Source organism: Musca autumnalis, unplaced genomic scaffold (assembly GCF_047663935.1).
Source record: "Musca autumnalis isolate F117 unplaced genomic scaffold, ASM4766393v1 scaffold_4, whole genome shotgun sequence".
NCBI lineage: Eukaryota > Metazoa > Arthropoda > Insecta > Diptera > Muscidae > Musca > Musca autumnalis.
In genome coordinates, this window is record NW_027411977.1 from 107,456,964 (window position 1) to 107,478,211 (window position 21,248).

General features: G+C 34.8%; 1 protein-coding gene across 3 annotated transcripts in view; it reads left to right on the forward strand.

The window, feature by feature from the left end:
- Positions 1 to 21,248, forward strand: part of PXo (P[[i]]-sensitive XPR1 orthologue) — a 167,934-nt gene that overhangs the window by 54,984 nt on the left and 91,702 nt on the right. The window contains exons 1-2 of one of the 3 annotated variants that reach the window (XM_073987036.1): positions 13,531 to 13,773; positions 19,971 to 21,159. In XM_073987036.1, coding sequence (XP_073843137.1) covers positions 13,705 to 13,773; positions 19,971 to 21,159 — 1,258 coding nt within the window. In that variant the 5' untranslated portion in view covers positions 13,531 to 13,704. Of the gene's footprint in view, positions 1 to 13,530; positions 13,774 to 19,970; positions 21,160 to 21,248 lie in introns of those variants that run through there. The other 2 variants (XM_073987037.1, XM_073987038.1) reach the window with 2 other exon arrangements.

Sequence of the window (21,248 nt, forward strand, 5' to 3'; positions counted from 1 at the left end):
TAAGCCATCTGCTCCTGCTTCCTTATTATTATTTAGCCGATTTATTGCTGTCTTTACCTCATCTTGGCTGGGCGGTATACATTCAATACCATCTTCTGGGATTGGGTCTGTGGTATCTTCGTCGTCTTCGCTGCTATTGGATACCAGTATCCAAATTACCTTGCTGGTTTCTGCAGGAGGATGTGCCTGTACCAAAGCCATCAGTTTGATGTTTGACTCTTTGGTAGAATTTTCGGACTTCATTCTGGTTCCTGTACATCTCGATTTTTTCACACTCCCGCTTTTCCATCTCCCTCTGATTTTAAAGTAGCCCTATATGCCGCATTTTTCTCTTAGCAGCACGACACTCCTGATCATACCATGGATTCCTTGGTGGAGGTCTCTGGTATCCAAGAATGGATTTTGCGGCTGTTTGCATAGAGTGGACAATACTTTGCCATTGCGCTGATATGTTATAGGGATGAGGAGTGCTTTGATTAAGCAATTGGGCTAGTTGAGTGGAATATGATGTGGCTATCTGTTGTGATTGCAGCTTACCGATGTCTAACTTTCGTGTTGTGTCTGTTCTTACTTTGTTTGCTACGTTTAACCGGGTGCGTACCTTTGCTGCAACAAGGTAGTGGTCCGAGTCTATGTTTGCTCCTCGGAACAAACGCACATTCAACACGCTCGATTAATGTCTTCCATCTATTACAACGTGATCAATTTCATTTCTTGTTTTCTGATCTGGAGACAGCTAGGTGCCCTTATGGATGTCGAGATGTTGAAATCTGGTGCTGCTAACTACCATGTTCTTTGCCGCTGCGACGTCTATCAGCCTCGTACCATTGTCAGATGTTTCACTGTGGATACTGAATTTTCCGACTGTTGGGCCAAAGATATTTAACATTCCAATTTTGGCATTAAAATAGCCTAGAATAATTTTAATGTCATGGGCAGGACAACGGTCATATGTTTCTTCTAAGCATATATCTTTGGACAGTTCGTCCTTTTCTTCAGTGGGAGCATGAGCGCAAATAAAGCTGATGTTGAAGAATTTTGTTTTTATTTGAATTGTAGCAAGTCTTTCATTCACTGGTGTGAAGCTGGAGACTAGGTGTTTTAACCTCTACAAACCTACAAATCCGCAATCAAACTCATGCTTTATGTCATGGCAGCTATAATACAGTGCGTCACCTTTAGGTGTTGTTGTGACGCCTTTCCCATTCCATCGTATTTCCTGTATACATCTGCCAATGCGTAAACTGCACCAGGTGCATATTTGCAGATCATGGTCCATGTTTTGGTATAGTCTCCATATAATGGAGCCTCCCGATTTTCGTTTTTTTTTTGGATTTTAGCTAAAATTTTTGACCCAAGTATCTGCAATTGGACATTTGAGGTTCTCCACCAAAAACATAGGTCCACACATCGATAGCCAAACATTTTTATTTTTTTTCCTTATTTAAGTGTCAGTGGTCACAAAATATCTCCGCCTAAAATTGTGAATGGAAAAGAAAATAATTATTCCGTTTAGTTCAGAATATTTTATGGTGGAGCTTATAAAAAGTTCGACCCAGCCGAATTTAACGCTTTTTTACTTGTTTTTTTTTTTTTCAGCGATTGGACAACAAATGTGGCTTTTAGGGCAATTTCGTGAAAATTCACCTTTGGTCCCACAAAATTACTATGAAAATGTTGAGGCCCCAGTGCACAGTGGATGCGCCCAACGCCAAAAATCAAAAAATTCATGTCATAATTTTAAGAATTTAATGATGCAAATCTCTTGAAAACCTTCCAAAAATTTTCGAAACTCAACTTTTTGTTTCCAATTTTGCGGTTTTTGAGGAGGAAAAGCCTTACAAACAGGACTAAATTTAGAGAAAAAACTGTATTTAAAAATAAGAAAAAATAGTTATATTAAAAGCGAGTTTCTGAAACAAAGGACTATTATTATTCACAACCTACAAAATACCGAAAATCTGGAGGAACCGTTCTATGGGTGCTATATCATGGCGTGGACCTATACCGACAAATTGCATATGGAAGGTTTAATACCCCAAATGAAGACCAAATGCCAAATTTCAGCCATTTCGGTAGATTATTGTAGCCACAACCTTCAAACTACTGAAAATCGGCAGGTACAATTCTAGTTGGGCTACATAAAGGCGTGGATCTATACCGACAAATTTCATATGGAAGGTTTAATACCCCAAATAATGACCAAATACCAAATTTTAGCAATTTCGGCGGAATATTGAGGCCACAACTTTCAAAATACCCGAAATAGTGAGGTACAGTTCTATGGGGCTATACTAAGGAGTGGACCTATACCGACAAATTTCATATGGAAAGTTGAATACCCCAAAAGAAGGACCACATCCAGAATTTTAGGCATTTCGATGGATTATTCTGGCCACAAACTTCAAAATATTGAAAATCGGGACGTTCTATGGGGGCTATACGAAGGCGTGGACCTATACCGACACATTTCTGGAGAAAAGTTTTGTACCCCCAATGAAGACTAAGTACTAAATTTTAGCAACTTCGGTGGAATATTGATGCCACAACCTTCAAAATACTGGAAATCGGGTGGTACCGTTCTATGGGGCTATATCAAAACGTGGACCTATACCGACAAATTTAATATGGAAAGTTTAATACACCAAATGAAGGCCAAATGCCAAATTTAAGCCATTTCGATGAATTATTGTGACCACACTCTTCAAAGTACCGAACATCAGGATGTACCTTTCTATAGGGCTTTATGAAGGCGTGGACCTTTAGCGGCAAATTTCTGGAAGAAAGTTTAATACCCCATTTGAAGACCACATACCAAATTTCAGCCATTTCGGTTAATTATTGTATCCACAACCATGAAAATACCGAAAATCGGGAGGTACCGTTCTATAGGGGCTAAATGAAGACTAATTACCAAATTTGAGCCATTTCGCTGTGATAATGAGGCTAAAATCTTCAAAATACTGAAAATCGGGTGGTATCTTGATTTCAACAGACGGACGGACATGGTTATATCGACTTAGAATTTTACCCTGTTCAAGAATATATATACTTTATATGGTCTCCGATGAATATTTTGATGTGTCATAAACGGAATGACAAATTTAATTATTCCCTCCATATTATGGTGGAGGGTATAAAAAATCGTTGGAGGAATTTTAAAATAAATCCCGCTCAAAATTCACATTTTTAGGTTTTCAGGATTTCCATTTCGCCTAGACTTGCAGTTTCCAAGCAAAATTGTGAAAACCTAAAAATACCCGAAAATCTGAACTTTGGCCGTGTTTTTTTTTTAAAGCCGTCAGGCGTTTTTTTTTATTTTTTATATCCAGAATCCGCAAAACCTTATCATTTGTAAGCGCCTTTCATTTAAAGTAAGTTCAGGCGCACCGTGCGAATCGATCTATAAAAAAAATGTTTCGAGGTATTACATTACTTTTCGTCAAACTTACCACAAAAATTTCAAAACCGTATACTTCCTTGTTATGTGCACATTTTTTTTTAATGGGAATTTTCTATCATGACTGCGACTTTTGTAGCATTGAAGGTAGGTAGATATAGTTATTTACACACAAACCAAAACGATAAAGTAACCTCCTTATGTATAATTTAGACAGTAGTTCCATTATCTAACCATATTTATATAATTTCATCAATGGAGAGATCAAGAGTTGATTTTCAAGTTTCACGTTCCTAATTTTTCTTAATATACCACACATAATTTAAAATTTGCACCAACAATTATATTTAGATATTTTTCCGACAACAAATTATGGTCAATTTCATCCACCGTGCGAATCGATCTATAAAAAAAATGTTTCGAGGTATTACATTACTTTTCGTCAAACTTACCACAAAAATTTCAAAACCGTATACTTCCTTGTTATGTGCAAATTTTTTTTTAATGGGAATTTTCTATCATGACTGCGACTTTTGTAGCATTGAAGGTAGGTAGATATAGTTATTTACACACAAACCAAAACGATAAAGTAACCTCCTTATGTATAATTTAGACAGTAGTTCCATTATCTAACCATATTTATATAATTTCATCAATGGAGAGATCAAGAGTTGATTTTCAAGTTTCACGTTCCTAATTTTTCTTAATATGCCACACATAATTTAAAATTTGCACCAACAATTATATTTAGATATTTTTCCGACAACAAATTATGGTCAATTTCATCCGCCCGAAACTATTCGATCATTATCCAAAGTTATTTGCATTTTCCTTGACCAAACTTCTTACCGTGCAAAAAGTTGTCAGTATTGAACTACACGCAGAGAAAAAATATTTTTCGCTTTTGTTGGAACAAAAATATCTGTTTTGGTTCCAAAAATGTATTTGTTTTGTTCAAACATTGTAATCCAAATCCAAAAATACAATCTTTTGTTCCAAACATAGAAAACAAAAACAACTTTCGAATTTCCGCAATATTGTAAAAATCGTTAACAATACCGATTGTAGGAACTATCATAATCTAATTTTGTTTACAAAAAGTATTGTCAACCCAGAAAACCAGCCCAGAAATTTTTGATTTGAGTGCATATACTTCTCATATACACTTTTCGCATAACTTGGATATAAATGTCGCGTATAATATTGCAATCATTGATGAACACAATACATGGTTTGCTGCATTGGCTGACAACAAAGACAAACAAAAAGCCACAAGCACCCACCACAACTTAAGGAATTATTAAACACCATAACAAACGCCGGTATAACACCAAACCTCAAAGCACAATGAAGATAGAAGAATGAAACAAAACAGAAACAAAGGAAACCAAGAGTCTAATTGTTGGTATACATACACACAAAAACAAAGATAAAGTCATCATGTCATACAAACAAAACTCACCATATTTGTTTTTTTCAACACGGCATCGAATAGCGAGAGAAGAGAAAAAATTGTCGAAGAAAAGAGCGAACTATTGTCCAGTTGACAAAAACTATTTTTGGATTTAACAAAACCCAATTGTTGGAATCACAATACTACATAAGGAATCCAACAATATGTTAACAATACATATTTTGCTCTTGGAATATTGTTGGATCAAACATATTTTTTTCTCTGCGTGTATAACTGCGACATCTAGCTTGATTATGTTTACCTTTCCCACAGGAAGAAGAACTCATGGCTCTCTTCTGAATATAACTTACATGTGTGGAACATATCGTCCGGGAGTTAATTTATTTATTTACATACTAGCTGAACCCGGTGCGCTTTGCTGCCCCGACTACGATAAAATATATAGTCCGGTCAAAATAGACATTGAAATAGCAAAAATTCCCACAAAGCTGAATTTTGGTGGAGAGCTAGGGTTTGCCATTAGAAGCAACGTCCTAAAAGTCCCCATCGATCCCATGTGTGCAAAACAAAATATTCGGGGTCAAAGGTCAAATTTTAAGGGTTTTTAGGTTTTCGGATTTATTTTTTGAAAACGGTTGTTCTAATCAAAAAGTGACTAAAGTAAATATTGTAGACAGAAAAATTATCTATAAGCTTGACCTTTATAATTTTTTCCTAGAACGAACCATTCTTGAGATATAGCTGTTCTAAAAAACACATGATTTTTATGCACTTATAAGGGAAATATGCAATTATTTAGACGAACCGGCTAATATAAGCGAAGTAATCGGGTCTGTCCCCCCAAAAAGTATATATTTTCTTGAAGAGCGAAATTATAACTATCTTCTAAAAAAAATTCCAACAAAATCGGAGCGTTTTTAGTAGAGTTATTCAATGTTAGAGTCATTTTATGCAAAAATTGCCCATTTAACCCACATGTATAATCGAAAGCCCAACGGGAACGACCCCAACGAAAACTCTCCGATTTTTTTTCAAGTTATGTCCGAAGGTAGGGTCTGTTGCGCTGATTACGGAAATGTATAATTTTCAACGGTTGCAGATCCGGTTCACCGGTTATTCGACCCGGTTCTACTGAACCGATTACGGCAAAGTGGATATCGTTGAAAGCTTACGGAAGTATCTAACACATAGCGTCGTTACTTTAACCGGTTCGCCTCAGAATGTACTTACGTGACTAATTTTTTATTTGACCTTTAGATCGCGATATCTCGAAAATGGTAAGTCTTTTTTAAAAATCATAAAGACCACTCTTGTAGACAATTAGTGAATCTACAACTTTTACTTTAGCCGGCTTTTGCTAAGTCTTACCGTTTTTGAAAAAAATTAAAAAAACTGAATAATGCCTCCAAAAATGACCTTTGACCCCCAATAACTTGTTTTGCACACATGGGATCAATGGGGACTTTTAGGACGTTGCTTCTAATGTCCAACCCCAGCTCTCCACCAAAATTCAGCTTTGTGGGAATTTTTGCTATTTCCCCCTTTTACGCATGTCTATTTTGGCCGGACTAATAATGGAATGCCAGAATTATTTTAACGTTTTTAATATTTTAAGGAATAAATATAGGAGATATGAAGGCGTTTTATACCTATTCAGGGTTGTTATGGAGCTACTATGGTATTTTTGTATGTTTCAGGAGGTAACACCCCTCCGAAAGCCTTTCCGCCTATAAGTATTCCCAATGATTTAGATATATCATAATAAAACATAAATCTTAAGAAGTCTCTCAAAGACATGATACTTAATAGCTGTAGCCTTGGTCAATTCCTTCCCGACTATAAGTACTTCTGTAAATAACGATGACTTTTACTGACTGCTAAGTCTTTAAAATTTCATTGAAATTGAACATACGTAACAAAAACATGAAATCGACCGAAAATATATACGGGTAGCTATATTCCTATATGAACCGCTCTCGATATAATTTGTCATATTTATTTGTAGACCAAATCCCGTCTCACATTCACAGTTTGTGCATAAAATACAGAAAATCAGCCGAAAATATATATGGGAGCTATATTCTAATCTGAACCGATTTCGGTATAATTTGTCCCATTTATTTCTAGAACGAATTGCGTCACGCTTTCCTAATTTCAGTGAAATTGGACATATGTATTGTGTCCAAATCTGAACCGGTCTCGATATAATTTGGCACATTTATATTTGGAACAAATTCCGTCAGACATCCCAAATTTCAGCAACATTGGACACATATAGCGTGTTTAGAGCATCAAATACAGAAAATCGGCCTAATATATAGATAGGAGCAAAATCCAAATCTGAACCGATTTCGATATGATTTGGCACATTTATGTCTAGAACAAATCCCGTTACGCATTCCAAATTTCACCGAAATTGGACATAAATAGCGAGTTTGGTTCATAAAATACAGGAAATCGGCCGAAAATATATATGGGAGCTATATTCAAATCTGAACCGATCTCTATATAAATTAGCACATTTATTTTTGGAACAAATTCCGTCAGACCCTCCAAATTTCAGCGAAATTAAACATATACAGCGTGTTTGGTGCATAAAATGTGGAAAATCGGCCGAAAATATATATTGGAGCTATATCCAAATCTGAACCGTTTTCGATATAAGTCGGCACATTTATGCCTAGACCAAATTCCGTTACACATTCCAAATTTCAGCGAAATTGGACATATATACAGTGTTTGGTGCATCAAATCGGCCGAAAATATATATGGGAGCTATATCCAAATCTGAACCGATTTCGATATAATTCGGCACGTTTATTTCTAGAACAAATTCCGTCAGACCCTCCAAATTTCAGCATAAAATAAGGAAATCGGCCGAAAATATATGTGTATGGGAGCTATATCCAAATCTGAACCAATCTCAATATAATCTGGCACATTTATTTCTAGAACAAATTCCGTGAGAAATTCAAAATTTCAGCGAATTTGGACATATATAGCGTGTTTGGTGCATAAAATAAGGAAGTCGGCCGAAAATATATGTGTATGGGAGCTATATCCAAATCTGAACCGATTTTCGTATAATTTGGCACGTTTATTTCCAGACCAAGTTCGGTCATACATTCCAAATTTCATCGAAATTGGACATAAATAGCATGTTTGGTACCTAAAATAAGGAAATCGGCCGAAAATATATGTATGTGGGAGCTATATCCAAATCTAAACCGATTTGAATATAATTTGGTAAATTTATTTCTACATCAAATTCCATCACGCATACAAAATTTGGAGATTGTATCTGTAACAGTTCTAAAGATATTTGCATACAAAATCTAAATTTTTTGGAGGTACCTCCGGTTTTGATGCTATATCTCCAGATCAACGCGAAATTTAAAAAAATGATATAGCCTATTTTCATTCCAGGCCATGTAGCAATGTACCCTAAACATTTCAGTAAGATCTGTTCAGCGGTTTTCGAGTCTATAAGGCACAAACAAACAAACAGACAAACAAATTTCAATTTTATATATATAGATAATTATAAGATAAATTTGGAGAATAGCATTAGCAGCTTAAGCCATCAGCTCCATTTAATCCGCTTAATATGATCTGATTATAACGTTAAATTACAAGCTACTTCTTTGTCGTAAACATATAAAATTTCGCACCGATCAGACTACCATTGCGACCTACGGAGCCGCTACAATACTGGAAAACATTTTGTTTTTGGTCCATTTCACCTGCTAAATATTTTACCATCATCGCCAAAAACAATAGGGGTCTATTCGGGTGTGATTACAGTGTGATTACAGTTTTTATTGTATGGACGAACGGAAGGACACACATGTCAAAATCGCTTAATCTTGTCGAGATATGCATTTTGGTATATCACATGGGGGTCTACGACGAATATTTCGTGGTGTTACATGAATTTTTCAAAAAACAAATTGGCTCCGCGAAAAATGGCCCCAGGAAATATGGCCCCAAAAGGCATTGTGAAAAATGGCCCCAAATTTGGGGTGAAACTGTATAATGAAATTTGACCCCAATATTCCTCGAACAATTTCCCCCCAAAATAATGCAATATTGCCCCAACAATAAAATGAAAAATTGCCCCAAGTTTGGGGTAATTTTGCCTAATGAAGTTTTACCCCAAAATAAAAAATGCAATTTCGCCCCAAAAATTTTATAATTGTTATTGGTAATATAAAAACAACCAACCATAGTATCGTTTACATTTTCTATGCAGTAAGGACAAATAAAATGTTTCGATTTACCCAATGTTGAACAACACTTTAACTGTTTGCAAGGAAGCATCACAACAATTTAAAAATTGTCCTTCCATAATACATATTCACGCCATTTCTTCTAACTTTCTGATAAAAAGCTAAATATATCGACACAATTACAACAGATACAATTGAAGTAACTTGTATGATATTGCAAACTAGAATCTATTTTAATATATAATAATTAAGCGGGGGAAAGATTGTATGATTAATAAATCGGAGAAGGCACTAGAGAAAATTAAAAAATCGCGCGATTTTTTAAGTTTCTCTAGTGGCTTCTTCAATTTATTAATCATATAATCTTTCCCCCATAGTTTTTTCACATAAAACAGATTTTATAAACTGTGTGAAATCGATTTTTATTTGTAATACTTGTGAAGGAGCATAGGTGAGATTGTTTTAAAAATCGCGCGATTTTTAAAACAATCTCACCAATGCTCATTCACAAATTTGAAATCAATTTTTAAAACTAAAAACGATATTATGAACTGTTTGCAATCGATTTTTATTTGTAATACGTGTGAAGAAGCATTGGTGAAATTGTTTTAAAAATCGCGCGATTTTTAAAACAATCTCACCAATGCTCATTCACAAATTTGAAATCAATTTTTAAAACAAAAACAGATATTATGAACTGTTTGAAATCGATTTTTATTTGTAATACTTGTGAAGGAGCATAGGTGAGATTGTTTTAAAAATCGCGCGATTTTTAAAACAATCTCACCTATGCTCCTTCACAAGTATTACAAATAAAAATCGATTTCAAACCGTTTATAATATCTGTCTTTTATTATAATATTTCAGTTATCTTATAAAAATACTAACATCAAATGCTCTCCAATACGCACTCTGTATTTTTTCTTTCCTTTTTTTAATTACAAATTCACACTTCTTACGACTTCCACAGAACATCTAAGAATAAATGGTTTGAAAGTTGATATATTTTACAACGGAGTAAAACGTAAATTGCTATTGTACGATTATAAATATAAAACAAATTTTTGTAAAATTTAATTTTAATTTTTGAAAAATATCTCAGAAGCGCAAAAGGCCCCAAACATCGACAGAAAATAATTTTGGGGCCATTTTGCATTTTTAATGTTTGGGGTCATATTTCATTTTTATTGAAATGCAATTACGCCCCAATTTTTTGGTGCAAAAATACCCCAAAAATTTGTGAAAAACTGCCCCAAATTGCGTGTTGTTGTAATGTACACAATTTTTTGGGGTCATTTTGCACTTTTGCTTTGGGGCAATTTTGCATTGGGGCCATTTTTCGCGGAGCCAAACAAATTTATATAATAACAAGTAAGCCAAGGCTATAGTCGGACGGGGCCGACCATGTAATACCCTACACCTTTACCTCTGGGAATTAGCTTTCCACATATCAAAATTTCTTTATGGAACAAATAAACTTATTGTAAGAAGAAAATTTGTGGATTCTGGTTTCCATTATATATTAAGCAGCAGGCCCGTTATCTAGCAGACACTTTATTGCAATTTTCATCAGGGGGAAGATCAGAAGTTCTATTTTCATATGTAGTCTACTTTGCCGGTATATGCCCTCCAGGTAATAAAATATAGACCAAAAATATTTTTTTTTGTATTTTTCATACAAAAGTAATGGTCTATTTCACCCGCTAAATAATATCAGATCATCATCCAAAATTGAAAGCAACTTCCTCTACCTAACTCCTAACTTCGTGGAAAATTTCGTGATTATTGAGCTATAATTGCGACCTCTAGCATGTTTATGATTAGACTACAATCAAATAACAGTGTATATTAGGCTGCTACTCTGTTATCTTATCATGTACACCAACACAATTGACGTCAGCAGAAAGGTCAAGCGTTCCTCTTCCAAGTATACCTTACTTGCCAGGAATGTCTCTTTCAGGAATAAAGATATAAGCTGTATATTAAAATTTTTCACACAAAAGTATTGGTCCATTTAACCCTCTAAATATTATCTGATCGCCATCTCAAATTGTAAGCTTCTTCTTTGTCATATACTCTTACCTTATTTAAAATTTCGTGGCGATCTGACTATTATTGCGACCTACAGAGCATCTACAAAATCGGATAAAAAGTTTGTTTTTGGTCCATTTCACCCGCTAAATATTTCCCGATCATCACCAATTAAAATAGCGATCTATTCTGATGTGAAACCGACCTCCACACCAAATTTCGTGACGATCGGTCCATAATTGCGGCCTGGAGTTTGATTACAATTTATAATGGACAGACGGACACACGGACGGACGGACGGACGGACGGACAGACACACATCTCAAAATCGCTTTATCTCGCCGAGATATGAAGATTGGTATACCACATTGGGGGTCTCCGACGAATATTTCGCGGTGTTACATGAATTTTTACCAAAACAAACTTATAATACCCTTTCCACATAGTGGTGTAGGGTATAAAAACAAACTTATAATACCCTTTCCACATAGTGGTGTAGGGTATAAATATTGATTAAAATTGGTATTAGTACAGGACAATTTTCAGTGTTCGCTATTTTCTTATTAATGATTGTATATTTGTTTTTTTTTATATCCTTTCCGCATACGAAGTAGCGGGCACTTTTCTAGTAATCTGTATACATAAAAGAGTAGTGAGGTGAGGTCTTCACTGACTGACTGATTCATCAGCGCCCAGGCGAAACCGCTGAAGCTAAAAGGTTGAAATTTTGGGTGTTGGTTGCTGTTGGTGTGTAGGGGTGAGATAAGGCTGGGTTTTTGAAAATTCGACCTAGAAGTGTACGAAAAGTACTAAAAGGTACTAAATATGGTACCCTTGGTATTAGGGAAACGGGAAGAGCTAGAATTCTGAAATGAGGGTGACTGATGGAGAATTAGAACGATGTATCAAAGGGTTTTTGGAAATTCGAACTACAAGGGTGCGAAAAGTACTAAATGGTAATGCGTGAACGGATAGAGCTGGAATCCTGAAATTTGAAATTAGGGTTTGGAAATTCGAACTATAAGTGCACACAAAAAGTTCTAAATGGTACTAAATGTAGTACAATTTGGATTTGGGTGAACGGATTGAACTAGAATCCTGAAATTTGTAATGAGGGTCACTGATGGAGAGTAACAAAGAAAGGTTTTTAGAAATTCGAACTACATTTTGGAATGAAGGTCACTGATGGAGAGTAAAAAAGATGTACCAAAGGTCGAAAAGACCTAAATGGTAGTGAGTTTAGTATGATTTGGATTTGAAGAGCTGGAATCCTGAAATTTGGAATTAAGATTACTGTTGGAATATAGAATTGAGATATGGAGGTAGCTTTGGAAAATCGTACTAATGTGCACGAAGCAGGACTAAATGGTACGGAATTCGCTACAATTTGTATTTGCGTGAGCTGATTACTGTTAAGTGTAGGATTGAGATAGTTTTGGAAATTCGTACTTATGGAAAAGTGCTAAATGGAACTACATTGGCTATAATTTGCGTTTAGGTGAACGGATAGAGCTGAGATATGAAAGTACATTTTGAAAAATCGTGTACGAAAAGTGCTATATGGTACAAAATTTGGTACCTTTTGGTATTTGCTATATGGCATAGAATTTTGTACAATTTGAAATTTTGTAAAGGGTAGAATTGGAAATTCGGTATTAGATTAGCAATTGGTGTTTAGAGTGGACTTTCCCCTTGTAATTTCCGAAAATCGGGGCTATATAAACATAAGAACCTGTATTGTCAAATTTCTGACAAAGTTTGGTGGGACCAAAGAAGGCTCAATATCAATTTTCGCAATGACGGTGGGATAATGGGGCTAGCTGAACCCTTAAAAACGCCGAAAATCGGGAGGTATCGTGTGGAAATCTAAACCTGTGCTGAAAAATTTCTGGGGGAAAGTCTGGTGGCCCCAAAGACTAAATACCAATCTTTAACCATTTAGGTGTGATAATGAGGCTAAAGACTACAAAATACCGAAAATCGGGAGGCACCATTCGGGAGGTTAAAACATTGAAAATACCCAAAATAAGACGGTACCGTTCTAGAGGGACTATTTCGAAACGTTGACTGACAAAGTTCTGGCTTTTGTAGCGCCAAGGAAGACGTAATACAAAATTTTAGGCTAAATCCTTTAAAATACCGAAAATAGGGAGGTACCGTTCTTACAATTCCACTAAAGGCTCAGGAAAATACTGGCAGCCATGCCAGCGAAAACCAAAAGTGAGAGTGTTTTCTTTTAACCTATTATAAAAGTGACAAGTAAAGCAACTAGCTAAAGTCCCAATATTTTAAAATCTACAACAAAAACTTTTCAAATTTAAAATGTTCTAACAGTTCTTCGATAAAAGCACCAACAAATCACGAAAGTTCAGAAAATGCTTAAAGCTTCAAATTTCCTTAAAATATCCGAAAATAAGCTCTGTAGCATTTTCACTTCTTGAAGAAAAAAAACTCTCATTGTTTTGGGAAATATTCAGTCGTCAACAACGCGTTGGTACATAAACCACATCGAAAGGAAAATCACATAAATTTCGGGTATTTGCTCGCGTGTGCATTTGTGCTTTGGTGTTGTGTTATAAACAAATGATTGAAAATTTACTTAGTCTCAAATTGTATTCAATAAAATCAAAATGAAATTTGCAGAACATTTGACGGCACATATTACTCCGGAATGGCGCAAACAATACATCAATTATGAGGTATGAATATCGCCAAAGTTCCTAAATTTTCAACTTCCAAAAAGAGTTCTATCGAAGTGAAAGTGAAAGAAAATTTTTCATGTGTGTATACATATGTACAAACGGACGAACGGAGCATCTTTCTCCATCTGTTATTTCAGCTGTACAAGTGGGGGACACAAATAGTGAAGAGAACAAAATAAAACGATGACGTCACAATTTAAGAAATTTCTTGTAAATTTTTTTGGGAAATTTTTTTGGCGCCGACGCGAAATTTCACAGCTGTTTACCAGGAATTTTGTTGGTGTAACAACAACAAACAAAAGTATGAAAAACACGTGCTAGTAGAAAGCACGTTTGTTTATAAACAAACCCGCTCAACAACAGGTGAATTTGACGAAGAAGAGTGTAATGTTAGTGGGTGTGTTTGAGTGTATGTGTAGTATCTGGATACGTCATCAATGATATCTATAGATATGAGAGAAATAAGTGAAAGTCAAATTTAAACAACACAACCCTAATTATACAGGAGTATGACATTGACATTCGAATTATGGGAAGTGAGGATAATGTCCTATAAGTTTGTTTTTATACCCTCCACCATAGTATGGAGGGTATATTACGTTTTTTATACCCTACACCAAACTGTGGTCTAGACATAAATGTGGTTTAGATATAAATGTGGTCTAGACATAAATGTACCAAATGATATCGAAATCGGTTCAGATTTGGATATAGCTCCCATATATGTATATCTTAGGCCGATTTCCCGTATATTATGCACCAAACACGCTATTAATGTCCAATTTCAATGAAATTTGGAATGTGTGACGAAATTGTGTCTAGACATAATTGTGCCAAATTATATCGTAATCGGTTCTGATGTGAATATTGCTCCTATATATATTTTCGGCCGATTTCCTGTACTTTATGCATTAAACACGCTATATATGTATGACAATTTAGCTGAAATTTGGAATGTCTGACGGAATGTGTTCTAGAAATAAATATGCGAAATTATATCGAAATCTGTTCAGATTTGAATATAGCTCCCATATATATTTTCGGTCGATTTCCTGTATTTTATGCACCAAACACCCTATGTATGTTCAATTTCTATGGCATTTGAAATTTGAGAAGGGATTTGGTCTAAAAATAAATTTGACAAATTATATCGAGATCGGTTCATATTGGAATATAGCTCCCATATATATTTTGGGTCGATTTCATGTTTTTGTTACGTTTGTCCAATTTCAATGAAATTTTGATGATACATAGAAGTCATCATTATATACACAAGTACTTATAGTTGGGACCAAATTGAACAAGGTTACAGCTATTAGATATCATATCTTTGAGAGACTTCTTAAGAATTATGTTTTATTATGATATATCTAAATCATTATTTGACTAACAATTATCAATACAAGTGGTAGTTTTTCTAAGAGTAATTTTAGATATCAAAATACGTTAATATGTATATGACCTGGAAAAAATAAGTCACATGTATAAAATAAATTACAACACAAGCATAAGGTTCTCAAACCTGGTTCTATTCTTATTTTAATTCACTCAGGTAGATCTAAATCCAATCTGTAGCAATAAAGAGAAATTAATAGTGTGAGAGTATATAACCTACGTAGAAATACTTATAGTCGAAAAGGCTTTAGGAGGAGTGTTACCCCCTGAAACATACAAAAATACCATAGTAGCTCCATAACAGCCTTCATATCTCCTATATTAATACGTTAAAATATTATAAAAAATATATAATTTAAATAAGTATTACACTGTGAACGGAAATTTTGTGGCAGAGATAATTCCTTTTAAGGATGAAAGACCTTGGTGAGTAAATTAAGAATCCCGAAGGACAGATCCGCCGTGAGTCGAACTTGCGAGTTATGGCATGATGAAATTTATGCTGAAGATCCTGTCAGGCATCTGAAATTAGCGTTATATCTTTGTTAACTGTTGTTTTAGCTTATATATGAGATCACATGTCTTCAGTCAAATCGAATGAGGATTATTTTCGTAGAGCATTTCATCCTTCTAACTCACTCCCTTCAATGTCCTTTTCGTCCCTTATTTTAAGGACCGTTATAAAAGTACCACAAGATGACGTTTTTCAGCTTCGACAATTTTAGGTACGGCTCTCATTGACAACTAATCGATTTTGTCTCGTTTTCATGGTCCTTTTGTGCATTTACCCGATTTTTGTTCAGAAAAAGACTATATTTTGTTTTTTTTTTGTATATTCTATATTTATTGGTTGTCCGAATATACAGAATATACAAAAACACAAAATATAGTTTTTTCTGGGCCAAAACAGGGTAAATGTCAAAAATGACCATTAAAACGCGACAAAATCGATTAGTTGTCAATGAGAGTCGTACTTTTATAGCGGTTCTTAAAATAAGGGACTAAAAGGACATTAAGGGAAGCGAGTTAGAATATCGAAGTACTCTACGAAAATAATCCTCATTCGATTTGACTGAAGACATGTCATCTCATAAATAAGCTAGAACAACAGTTAACAAAGATATAACGATAATTTCAGATGCCTGACAGGGTTTTCAGCAGAAACTTCATCACGCCATAACTCGGAAGTTCGACTCACGGCGGATCTGTCCTTCGGGATTCTTAATATACTCACCAAGGGCTTTCATCCCCAAAAGGAATTATCTTTGCCCGGTACCAGATTTCAGGTATTTCCATTTAATTTCCAAATATTTTATGGTGGAGGGTATAAAAGTTCGGCCCGGCCGAACAGAACACTTGTTTAGTTTTTATACCCTATACCACAATGTGGAAAAGGGTATTATAAGTTTGTTTTGGTAAAAAATGCATGTAACACCGCTAAATATTCGTCGGAGACCCCTAATGTGGTATACCAATCTTCATATCTCGACGAGATAAAGCGATTTTGGGATGTGTGTCTGTCCGTCCGTCCGTCCGTCTGTCCATTATAAATTGTAAACACGCTCCAGGCCGCAATTATGGACCGATCGTCACGAAATTTTGTATGGGGGTCGGGTTCAGATCAGAATAGATCCCTATTCTTATTGGTGATGATTGTGAAATATTAAGCGGGTGAAATGGACCAAAAACATAATATTTATCCAATTTTCTAGCGGCTCTGTAGGTCTCAATAATAGTCCGATCAACGCGTAATAAGGTAAGAGTATATCACAAATGAGAAGCTTGCAATTTGAGATGGCGATCGGATAATATTTAGGAATTAAATGGACCAAAACTTTTGTGTGAAAATTGTGAAAATTTTTAATATACAGTTTATATCTTAATTCCTGGAAGTGACATTCCGGACAAGTGAGATATACTTGAAAGTGGAACGCTTGACCTTTCAATTGATGCCAATTATGTTGGTGTGCATCATCAGATAACAGAGTTACAGCCTAATATATTCCGTTATTTGTTTGTAGTGTAATAATAAACTCGCTAGAAGTCGCAATTATACACCAATAGTCACGAAATTTTGCACCGGGTAAGAGTATAGGTCTAAAAAGATGCCTATAATTTTGAATGATGATCTGACATTCTTTAGCGGGTGAAATGGACCACTACTTTTGTATGAAAAATATAAAAATTTTATTTTTGGTCGATATGTGAATTCCTTGAGGACATATACATTAGGGCTATAACCAAAAAAATACCACCGCATAACCGTGTAGAGGATGGAAAACTATTATGAAATACGGTGTCAATTTTTCTCTATCGCGAAAAAAGTTCCCGCACCAAATGCTTGGAAGTTCAGAAATGCATTTTTTAATTTTACCTGTTATAACAACATGTTTGCTTTTCATTAAAATTTTTATTTTTTTGTAATCTAATTTAAAATCATTATCAAAGCGTTCTGGACCAATTTGATCTCAAATCGCGCCATTTCGGAGCATATTAGGAACTTTTGACACTATTGCAATTTTTGGTTTTTCTTTATAAACTCGTGAATTTTATGTTTATATTTTTTGTACCTATCGGACAAGAGAATTTGGGGTCATTTGCAACGAATTCGCGAAAGTTACAGGCTGTTTTTGTTGACCTTGCCTGTGAGAATTGTATTTGTTTTCTACAAAAATACAACACCAGTACTATGTGGGGAATTTTGTCCTAGTAATTAAAACGCGATCGATTCGATGAAAAAAGTTTCAGCACCGACAGCAATTACTAAAACCCTTTGGTATTTTTTCTACTTATAATTTTAAATTTGCTTTGTTTGAATAAATATTTATAGACAAAAATACATTTCTCAAAGGCAAAGTTATTAAAAACGGTCTGTAACTTTCGCGAATTTGTTGCAAATGACACCATATTCTCTTGTCCGATAGGTACAAAAAAATATAAACATAAAATTCACGAGTTTATAAAGAATAACCAAAAATTGCAATAGTGTCAAAAGTTCCTAATATGCTCCGAAATGGCGCGATTTGAGAACAAATTGGTCCAGAACGCTTTGATAATGATTTTAAATTAGATTACAAAAAAATAAAAATTTTAATGAAAAGCAAACATGTTGTTATGACAGATAAAATTAAAAAATGCATTACTGAACTTTAATGCATTTGGTGCGGAAACTTTTTTCGCGATAGAGAAAAAATTACACCTTATTTCATAATAGTTTTTCATGCTCTACACGGCTATGTGGTGGTATTTTCCATATCTGCAAAAAAGTGCAAAAAATTATATCCCTAATATACATATATTTCGCAAAGTAGCCTACATATGGAAAAAAACTACTGACCTTTCCTCTGATGTAAATTGCAATAAAGTGCTTGCTAGATAACGGGCCTACTGCCTAATATATAATGGGTTCTGTGTAGAGAACCACATTTTTATCCCATGCTACATATTGTCTCTCCAAGAGTTTATGTAACACCACGAAATATTCGTCCTAGACCCCAAAATTCATATCTCGACGAGATGAAGCGATTTAGCGATGTGTGTCCGTCCATTAAAAATTGTAAACAAGCTTAAGGCCGCAATTATGGACCAATTGTAACGAAATTTTTAAGGAGGTTGGGTTCGGGCCAGAATATAAATGATTTGTTTTTGGTGATGATCGTGAAATGTTCAGGGGATGAAATGGACCAAAAACAAAATTTTAACCAATTTTGTAGCGGCTCTGTAGGTCAAAATAATAAACAAAATTTTTAAACAAAGTTTGAGTTTATGATGAAGAATAAGCGTACAAACCAACGTGAAGACCAGATAATACTTAGGGCGTTAAATGGACTGAAACTTTTGTGTGAAATTGGTAAAAATTTCAATAACGTAGCGGTTAAACAACGGAAGTAGTAGTACTACATAGTACTAACTTTTTGGTTTTGGTCATAAGTATTATACATTACATCTCTGATATTTGATAATTAAATTTTCACAGTCATTGAAAAGAAGTTCCGTAGAGAGCGATTATCCAGGGATAGTGGTATAGGGTATCCCATGGTCGGCTTCGTCCGACTATAGACTTTTCTTACTTGGTTTTTTAATATTTGTTTCATTTTTATTCAAAAAATTGTTTTCAGGTGTAATTCGAAACATTTTAGTTGTAATTCGTAACATTTCATTTGTAATTCGAGAATTCCACGTTGTAATTCGAATTATTCCGTTTGTAGTTCGAATTATTCCATTTGTAATTTCAATTATTCTATTTGTAATTCGAATTATTCCATTTTTAATTTGAATTATTTCATTTGAAATTCGATTTATTCCATTTGTAATTCGAATTATTACATTTGAAATTCGATTTATTCCATTTATAATTCAATTTATTACATTGGAAATTACAAACAAAATTATTCGGATTACAAATGGAATAATTCGAATTTCAAATAAAACAATTCAAATTACAAATGGAATAATTCGAATTTCAAATGGAATAATTCGAATTACAAATGGAATAATTCGAATTAAAAATAGAGTAACTCGAATCACAAATGGAATAATTCGAATTACAAGTGGAATAATTCGAATTACAAATGAAATGTTACGAATTACAAATAACATTCTCGAATTACAATTAAAATAAATCGAATTACATCTAAAAAGGGTGTACAATAACTGAAATTTGGTAGTAATTCGAACAAAGTTGGTTTTCGATTCGTCTTAGACAAATCGATCATAACAATAATGATGCAATTACTAAATGAACCTTGCTCATAATATATTAAATTTGAAATAAATCTCATGTCTTTTGTCTTTTCCAGGAAATGAAAGCTATGCTTTATGCTGCTGTTGAACAGGCTCCCTCTGCCGAATTAGTTGATCCTGAAGTTTTGACACGTTATTTTGCCAAATTCGATGAAAAGTTTTTTCATTATTGCGACAAGGAGTTGGCCAAAATCAATACCTTCTATTCGGAAAAAATGGCAGAGGCAACTCGCAAATACGGCAATCTACGTAGTGAGCTGACAGAAACTCTGGAAATGGGCACAGTTAAGAAACAGCCAGCTTGGAAATCAAAAACCCCACTGGGTAAACGAAATGTACCTGCGCGTAAATTGCAAGATCTGAAATTGGCATTTAGTGAATTCTATCTGGGATTGATATTGTTGCAGAATTATCAGAATTTAAATTTTACCGGCTTTCGAAAAATCCTCAAGAAACATGACAAATTGCTAAATGTTGACTTCGGAGCAACGTGGCGTAAGGAGCATGTAGAAGTTGCCCATTTCTATGTGAACAAAGATATCGATCGTTTGATACAGGAAACAGAGACCGCATTCACTCATGATATAGAGGGTGGTGATCGTCAAAAGGCCATGAAACGTTTGAGAGTTCCGCCATTAGGTGAGGCCCAAAGTCCTTGGACTACCTTTAAGGTAGGTCTATTTTCGGGTGCATTTGTTGTGTTGTTCATTACCGTCATACTATCGGCCACATTCTACGGCTTTGGAGAGGATTGGCGTGTTGGATTGCGAATGTTTCGAGGTCCGTTCTTGGTTATTGAATGCCTCTTCTTGTGGGGAGTTAACGTATATGGTTGGCGCTCCTCGGGTGTTAATCATGTCTTAATATTCGAATTGGATCCACGTAATCACTTATCGGAACAAAATATCATGGAAATCGCTTCCGTTTTTGGTGTACTTTGGGCCATATCAGTATTATTCTATATCTATTGTGATCTGCTGGCTATACCCCAATATGCACCGCCCATATTTTTGTACACCATTATGGCTGCATTTCTACTCAACCCTACAAAGACATTTTATCATGAGGCCCGTTATTGGTCAATACGAGTGTTAAGTCGTGTGCTGATGGCGCCATTTTTCTTTGTAAATTTTGCTGATTTCTGGCTGGCCGACCAATTGAACAGTATTGTGCCGGCATTTTTGGATATACCCTTTGTGATATGTTTCTTTCGACAGAATCCGTCGTGGAATAAAATGGGTTTGGGTAAGTTGAGTGAAAATTATTATTGTGTCTATTTAATTTATACTTATAAGTTCAGTACATGGAAAAGAGAATTTAGGTTACTAAAAGTC